General features: G+C 35.5%; 1 protein-coding gene across 1 annotated transcript; it reads right to left on the bottom strand.

Annotated features, from left to right (window-relative positions):
• Positions 1-3,611: 3,611 nt before the first annotated feature.
• Positions 3,612-8,924, bottom strand: LOC106754279 (protochlorophyllide-dependent translocon component 52, chloroplastic). The gene is made up of 7 exons (XM_014636297.2): positions 8,354-8,924; positions 7,692-7,879; positions 7,426-7,511; positions 7,174-7,337; positions 6,894-7,082; positions 5,631-5,818; positions 3,612-4,212 (listed from the first exon to the last, which is right to left on the bottom strand). The coding sequence occupies exons 1-7, from the start codon at positions 8,867-8,869 to the stop codon at positions 3,957-3,959; spliced, it is 1,587 nt and encodes a 528-aa protein (XP_014491783.1). The 5' UTR covers positions 8,870-8,924; the 3' UTR covers positions 3,612-3,956.
• Positions 8,925-9,222: the final 298 nt, after the last annotated feature.

Below are 9,222 nucleotides of genomic sequence, written 5' to 3'. Positions count from 1 at the left end.
TGATTTCAAAAGTGGGGGTAGAGATTGATAAAATCTTTGAACAATATGATTTAATAAACAATAGTTAGTTATTTAGAACCGGTTAGTAAAAGGAAGGTTTAATTACTCAAATAGTCCTCAATTTTAGTGTAGAGTGTCTACTTGGTCCTTGGTTTTAAAAGAGTATCAACTTCGTTCACAATTGGTTTAATGTGCATCAATTAAGTCCATTCCGTTAATTTTGAAGTAACGGTGTTAACAATGTGGTGATGTGGTAAAACATTGTGATGATGTGGCAAAGCACGCTTAACAATATATTAAATAAAAAAAGAAAAGGGAAATATAGTAACATCAAATCCAAATAATATTTTCTTTATCCCCAACCAGAACGTGCCATATCATGATTTGTGCCACGTCATCTCCACCTTCATCATAAAAAATTAGAAACCCTAATTCTCCTATATTCCACGCTGCCTGCAACCATGCACCATCGACATCCACCGTGCCGAAAATCGCAAAGTCACCAACCTTTATCATCGCAATCCTAAATCACGCTACTCAAAATTCAGACTAATCACCACAAACTTGAAAACCCAGAAACAACCATCATGCCACCGGGTGTTGAACCACCAACAACCTCTAACGTGCAAGTAACCATATAAACCAGTAGAAACCCAAAAACAGAACTAGAGAGAACGCAAACCCAATCGTGAGACCACCGAGAGTATCTCCTTCATGCGCCACCATTATCTTTTTCCTTCAACCACCCAATATCTGCAAAAATCCAGAAATTCCAATTACCTTCATCGCGAATCAAAGAACCAAAAAATTACCAAATCACTTCACTAGAAAACCTAAACCGAGAATCCTTTCACCATCATTGTGACGCCGGCTATCGTGAAACCTCCATGCCACCACCACAAAGCCCTAATTTGAACCCAAACCCACCGTGAACCACCAAATCATACTGCCACGAAGAAACCCTAAATTGCAATCCTTTGTGCTTCCTTACACATCAACCATGTTCGTCTTCTCCACCAGATCACGACATCACCCTCGCTAGCCATCGTGCCTTCCTCTTCCTTCTATTCACACCTACACACCCAAATAACACAACAAAATATATTCGAACCACCAATCAAAACCTCAAAATCCCAAATTAGAAAACCAAAAACCTAAATCCCCAAATCGCCATGGAATCCTAATTACGAATCATTTTCTTCTTTGCACAGTTCGAACCTTCAATAAGTCATCTCTATCACCAACTTGCAAAACCAGAAGACCTAAGAACTCAAAAGACCATTAATTTGGGATTGATTAAAACCCTAATCCCAAATTTCTACATTAGAAAGGTGTAGTGGGTTACATGTTGGAAATGTGTTATGCCATATCTCTACTTTTTTTTGGCTTAATACCTCTTATGGTCTCTATTTTTGTCAAGTGCGTTTACTTTGGTCCCCATGTTTTTTTTCTATTCAATGTTGTCCTAAAGAGTGTTAATTTTGTTCAATTTGGTCCTTTTTACTAACGCCGTTTAAATCGTTAACGACCAACTGTCCAGTTGTACAATCAATGACACATCACCCATGACACGTCATCATCATCTCCTACCTCCAGAAACCCTAATTTCCCCTTACACAAAAACCCTACTCACCACCTAACCCTAACCGCCGTCGCCACGGTCACGACCAGCCACCATCTTCTCACCTCCATCATTTTCTCTGTCCAACAACTACCCAAAAACACCACCCATGGCCACCTACCAGCACCTTCATTGGCGCTACTAGTGCATCCAACAACAACCACCACAAAATTCATTATCGCAAATCAAATGAACCTAAAACAAAAAACCCCAAGTTCAGAAACCCTAACATTCCCAATTTGAACCCTCATCCCCCACTTCGCAAAACCCATACCTACAGGGAAGAACAAAATCCCTAACCACTCGCAAAACAGAGAAGAACCAAGAATTCCCCAAATCATTTTTAAACAAAAATCATACATTCCAATTTACAAAAACTAGATAACACAACAAAAACCCCCAAATCGAAACCCTCAATCGCTATGGTGGCAACGCAAACTGGGAAGAAGATGATGGTGAAGGCGCGCGATGAAGATGGTTGCGCGTGGAGGTGGTCATAGCAGCGTCATGGTAATGGTCTTCTGGGTTTCGTTTGCAGGTATGTGGTGATTGTGGTGGTGGCCAGAGGGTTTAGGTGTGGCGGCGCTAGGGTTAGATTTTTAGAAAGAAAGTAGGGTTTCTATTTTTGGTTGGGCTGAAGGTTGAAGAAGATGGTGATGTGACTCTATGTTTTGTAATGAATGAAGGTTGTTCAATCTAGTCCTCGTTTCTGTTAATTATTTTCGAATGTGGTCCCGATGATGATGACTGATCTAGTCCACGTCAAAACATAAATGACAGTTCACTCTCTAATTGCACATGTGAAGATCTGGCCGTTAACGATTTAAACGACGTTAGCAAAAAAGATCAAATTGAACAAAATTTACATTCTTTAGGATAACATTGAACAGAAAAAAAACATGGAGACCAAAGTGAACGCACTTGACAAAAATATGGACCATCAGGGGTATTAAGCCTTTTTTTTTTTCCACCTCATAACACGGTTAATGTCATTACTTAAAATTAACGAAATAGACTTTATTGATACACATTAAATCAATTATGGATGAAATTGATATTTTTTTAAAAACAAAAATCAAATAAACACTCTATGAGACTACTAGAGTAATTAAACATTTTTTTACTATTCGGTTCTAAATAACTAACAGTTGTTTATTAAATTATATTGTTGAAAGATTTTATTATCTATAAAATTAATTCAATTAATTTGTTCACAATTATTAAATCTTTCTTACATTTGTTTTTAAAAGTTTTTGAAAATACATTTTAAAATTTCCTTCGCAATTTGTTTTTAAAACGTATATATTTGTATTCTAATTTATAAAAAACGGATGTATCATGTTTTTAAATAATTTTTTTAGTGAATCAAAATGGATTAAATATTTTTTATCCAGTTAAATATATAATTATTTCATCGCCCTACTTTATTCCAAGAAGAAACACGGTTACTTATGAGTGTCAGTTATTATTAGTTAATATTCATTATTACTAGTCTCCCAGATTTAAAATACTTTATACTCAAGTTAACATACATAGATAACTATAAAAAAAATCCCCATTTTTACTAAAATTTTCCTACATGAATTGTCACCGAGTAATACGAATTGTATCAGGAGTTAATTATTTCTGATTTTGCAAAGTAAATAAGTATATTTAAAAAACACCTTTTATTTTTACTTTTACAATAAAAAATCTAAATACATAAAATTACAAGTGACAAATGGTTTAAAATATAAATATACTTTAAAACAACCAGCACATTTTAAGTAAAATTGGCATGATTTGATTAAATAGTATTTTTTTTTATATATTTGAAAATTCTGAAAGTTATTTTAGATTTTGACTAATTTAACTGCAAGTCAGCTAATTTATTTAAGGAAACAGTTATATATAGGTGAATTCATTCTATATTGTTCTAAATATTTAATGTAGTCATATGTTCAAAATTCAAATTTAAAAATTTTAGTTAAAATGAAATAATCTTGCAATCTCTTGTCAAATACACTAATATTGTACTAATTGACAGTCAAAGGGGAGAACATTATAGCTGAAAAACAAGATATTCTGAAGAAACACAGTGATGAGGAGACAATAAAGGATATACAAAGGAATATCTGCTTAAGTTTGAAACTTGGACATCTCTTCATTACATTCTTAGTTTCACTTCATCTTCTTTCTATTTGGAAGCAACCCAACACAACATTACACTTTTAACACAGATCTGTTCCTTTTTCGGTACTTGGGAATATTTGGCTTCATTCTTGTGGAGCTTTCCTATGGTATATATATATATATATATATATATATATGCTTGAAGAACTATGGAAAACATATCTCAGCGGAATGCGTGGTCGTAATCATGATAGCGGAAGTTTTTGTATATGAAATGAGCCAACCACCGAGAGAATGCAAATGATAGTACTGCTAACACAACCAATGAGTNTCTTGTTGCCACTGACATTGTACCTTGCTTCATGGTTGCCACAATCCCAATTGAAGCAACAGATATGATCTGCAGCATTACTTCAATCACATTCAGGCTTTTGTATGCAGAATTGCAGCTCTTGCAGTTCACAACATGGGACCAGTACCTGTTCAAATTAAATTGTAACCAACAATGTCAGGAAGCAGCAGGGTAAGAGGGGTAAAGGAAGCACCTGCCCCACCCAAAAACAAGCATTCCAAACAAGAGAAAGAAGGGAATCAACTATTTGTTGCAATCTATTTTTCCATCAATTGTTCATGTGAATCTTGGCTAATTGATGGGAATTCACTGTCCACATGACCTATGACAAAGAACTGTTCAAGCAATTGGAGAGCACCAAAGTCAAATGGGTACCAACTCAAAACGGTGATCAGGTACTAAAATCCTTACCGATGGCTTATATGTAACTGAAATTAATCAGAATTTGCTGTGTTGTCAGCAACTTGAGAAAGGGTTCAAGGTTATTTTTGAAAATAACATATGCATAAAGGGCTGAACCTGCAGATTGGATATTATAAGCCTCAAACCGGAAAAAGTGCTTATAATTAGTGATGTGCATTTCATGGAAGATGAAAGCTGATGCTGGGGTGACTCAAAGAATAGTCAAAGTATTGCATTTGAGTTTGAAGAAACAATAGATGATTCGCATGTTTGTGGCACAAGGTTACTTTTTTATATCTACCAAAGAAGAAATAAAACAACGTGTAACATAGCAGTGGGTGAACCTGCCAGTTTTGAATAAGTTGTTATGAAGGAGAAATAGCTGAAATGCAGGAGGAGCTGTCCATGATTTAGAGAAATCAGACATGAGAGCTGGTTTCAAGAGATGTCATTGGGTTGAAATGGGTGTTTAGAAAAAACATTTCAACCCTGGTGGCTTTATAAACAGGCACAAAGCAAGATTGGTGGTTACAGGCAATTCTTAAACATTTGGAACTGACTACTCTAACACCTTTGCTCTCTAGTGGCAAGACATGACACTAAAAGGCAAAACGGGTGACAATATGCACGTCTAATCTGCCTTAAAGGCTTTTTGCAAGAAGAGATCTATGTTGAGCAACAAGAAAGTTCCGTGATCAAAGGCCAAAAAGACAAGTTCTACTTGCTAAGAAAAAGCCTTATATCAAGCCCCAAGGGTGTGGTACAACATAATTATTGATCATCTGTTGCAATTGGGTTTTCAAACAAGCCTATCTAAAGCTACATTTATGTCAGAGCACACTTTTATATTACGTTTCTTTTTTGCTACTTTGTTACATTTCTTTATCTCTAACTAAAAAACTTATAGATCCATAACAAATTTACCCTTTTAAAGGTGTCAACTTGTAAATAATTCCACACATCGAAGGACTAATCTGTATAGACTTTTTCATGGACAAAGCAACTGAAGTTGCCACATCCAGTGACCAAATGGTATACCAACTCGTTATAATTCTTCCCTTAAAACATATTGAAGGAAGAAGCAAATCTATTTGAAATATACTAAATGGAAACTTCCATGTTCAAATGCAATCTTATGAGTACCTGTCCAAAAGCTGTTCTCTAGGAGGTGTTGAAGGAAGAGCTCCAATATATTTTCCTCTCCATTCAACCTGACCACCTGCATACTTCTTTAACCACTTTCTGTAACCAATAACAAGGGCATCTGACTTTGTTGGAACAAAACAGGCCTCTTGCCAATTGTTTGGACCAATATCCATTATTTTATGTTCCTATCAAAAGAATTCAAGAACCAAATATGAGGAGTCAAACTAAACTAGACATTTCTTAGCTATGTAGCACCAAAACTAAGAAAATAAAACAGCCAAGAAAAGAATAAAGACAGGTACCCCATTTTGGTTACATGAGGTAGCAACTGGCTGTTCATATTAGCTTTCTCAACATTGTTAAGTAAAATTATTAACCCTTTTAAGAGATATTCAATCATAGCAGCTGAAGCAAATGTAAAATTATAAATCTGCAGATTGCATTAAAGAGTTATTTCGCACTAGACAAAATCCTCCATCAGTTCGACCAACAGAAAATTAATTCAGTGCCGAAAAGTCCATATGTTCACCAAGGCTTAGAAAAATTAGTTTGAGACTATTCAAGTTAGAAGAACATAAATTTCATCAAAAACTAAAATTTCTGATACTGACTGAAACTTGGGTGATCAATCTGTCACAGTTAAAGAAACTAATATAAAGAATCAATTACAGATATTAAGAAAAGAGATTTCATACATTAATAACCGACCACAAATTCAATGATAAAGTCAAGCTGTCAGCTACTATGTATAACAAGCATTTGTGTTGAAAACATCATCTACTAATATTTTGATCAAATCTTTTGTTGCAAATGTCCATGAAAGTTAATAAACACAGACGCAAGCTAAATAAACTAATCCATTGAAAAAGTTATAGTTACTAAATTTTAGATTGCTAATATGTAATAGTAACTACTAATATGTTTCTTTTATTGTTTTTATGGGCAAAAGAGATGTAAACCATAGGATTCGAGTAGGATGAATAAAATGGAAGAGTACCTCGAGTGTTACCAATGATAAAAAAAAAGCACTACTCAAACTTCAAGGAACTTTATGTGTATAAATAATATTTCCAACAAAACATTATAACATTGTTTAGTTCATGTAACGAATACTACCTAGTGGAATAAGTTGTTGCAGCTCTATGTGATTACTTTGTTTAGTATAATATAACTTATAATAATTTGAAGAGGAAAAAGCAGAGACTAATGGAACTGATTAGTGAACAGGATAAATAGTTTATAAATTATGATAGGAATTACCTCAACATGGAGGAGATATAAATCTGAATCTAGAATCAGGTTTTGTCCCATATGAAATATCCATCGTGGTACAATTTTGTCCATCCACTTTCCAAAGTTTCTTGGGAAGCACCATATTAATCTACTTTTACCAGGACTAACCGGAACACAGATAAAGATTAAAGCCATCTTCTTCTGAGCTGATGGTTTCTGCATAAAGTTGAACACACATCATGCAACACTTGAAGAAACTGCATACTTACTGTTTCTTACCAAACGATAGATCTACTCAACATGTTACCTGAGTTTCACCAGATTCGGAAGGTTTATCTGGAGTATATGCATAAAAAATGCATGGTGGAATAAATTTGCTTTTGCTCCAACCCTGATCTGCTATAAAACCATTGATATCTAACTTTTCAACAAGCAATTCAAGTGGCCTGCCCCCTTCTCTATCAGCTTTCACTGTCAATAAGCTCTACATATGTAATTGTCCTATATATAGTAAATTGAAAGTTACTCAAGTGAAGAAAGATATATCTTACATGCCTACCTTTTGGTTCTGCAGTACGCATTAGTCCATAGTGTGCATATGGAACATGTGCAGGGTCCATAAGATTTTCTGTCAGTACTTCATACCTTGAATTGCATAATCATTTTGTAATTAAGATACACAGAGAAGGGAATATGGCTGTTATTTATGATGTTAGGATACGATATGTATATCGAAACGACACATGTCTTTGTCAATTCGCAATAAGAAGGAAAAAAATAAAAATAGAAGTGGTTCATGTAAAGAAAGTGAGGCACATATCATACCCGTAAGGAATGTCTCTGTTTCCCATAAATTTAGTAAAAGATGGATCATCTATTTCTGGTATGTATGGGGGCTTTTCTCTTGTAAGAATATCTTTATATTGAGGATCAGTATTGGGCCAGAACCACAATATATCATTCTGCACCGAACTTGGGTAAGAAGCTACACATGCTTTTTTGGACGTATGAATCTGCACAATTTCTCAGCAAAATTTAGTGGCTATCAAATTGTCCCATCTGCATCTATATTTAGCTAGCATATAGAGAGCAAAGAATAAACAAAACTTCTAAACATGGGGTGTAAATGTTACGCACTTTTAATTTATAGGGTCATGAAAAGCAAAGTACAAGTCTACTGAAACATAACAGCAGATCAACATAAACTCACTAGACACTACTCATGTTCCACGAATCAACATAATATGGTTACACCTTCAATGTTTTGCGTTCCAAAACATGAAACTGTGACAAGCTAAAATTAGCCACCAGGAAAAGAGTAAATGGTGCATGCAAATCAGAATCTTTTGATTGCAAAAGGGGCTGAAGAGTAAGCATTTTCCAGTATGTTCTGGATACGTAGGAAAGGAAACATAAAAATGCGCTGAATTTAGAAGTGATAGTACAACAACATTCATCAACTACAATTTATGATGAAGAGCAATTACCGGAGGGCCATCAGGTGGTGCCTGAGGAATGAACTTGCATTCTCCTTTGCCATTGAAACACCAGCCATGGTACACACACTGCAGTCTGCCCCATTGATCAATCCTTCCCTCAGACAAGGGTGCTAATCTGTGAGGACAAGCATCATCTTGAACCTGCCAAGCACCCTCATTCCTATCCCACCACACAACCACATCAATGCCCAACACCCTCTTCCCATGAGGTTTCCTCTTGTCCAAGTCACAAATTGGCATCAAAGGGTACCACTGAGAGTACCAATCAAACTTTTCTGCCTGTCCTTCAAATTCTGGCTCAGCCTCAGGTTGGTTGCTGGATTCTGTCAATGGAGGGGGCGAAAAGGCAGTGAAAAGCTTGGATTTTGAAATTTCCCCAGAAACCAAAGAAATATGTGAATTCACATGGTTGCTGAAGAATATGGATTTCCTAAACGAGGTTGGTCTTTTTGGTGCTGTTGGGATGTGAAGTGTGCCAACAGAAAAAGCACACACAACTTCCATGTTCCTTCCTGCAAACAAGGAACAAGAGTACAAGAAGAGATGAAAGTAGCAAAGTACTACACGATGGACATTCAAAACTAGAGTCTCTCATTTTTATGTGATAATGAAATTTTAAGCACGTTCCAATTAGAAGTCCATGTGTTGCCAGTTGTCACCATCAACCAAGTGATGTTGGCTTTGTTGAACTTCAGTTAACTCTGTAAAATGCACATTATCACTTTGTAGCATTTGACTAAAGATTACAAAGCCACGTGGATGATGAAGAGTTTTGAAGGAACAAGAACAAATGAAGGACAAGAATCACTCACCTGCACGGTTAAAACGTAAAATTCATCTGTGTAACTTTCAAAGGT

Source organism: Vigna radiata, unplaced genomic scaffold, assembly GCF_000741045.1.
Source record: "Vigna radiata var. radiata cultivar VC1973A unplaced genomic scaffold, Vradiata_ver6 scaffold_590, whole genome shotgun sequence".
Lineage (NCBI taxonomy): Eukaryota > Viridiplantae > Streptophyta > Magnoliopsida > Fabales > Fabaceae > Vigna > Vigna radiata.
This window is presented reverse-complemented; position numbering and strand designations above follow the sequence as displayed.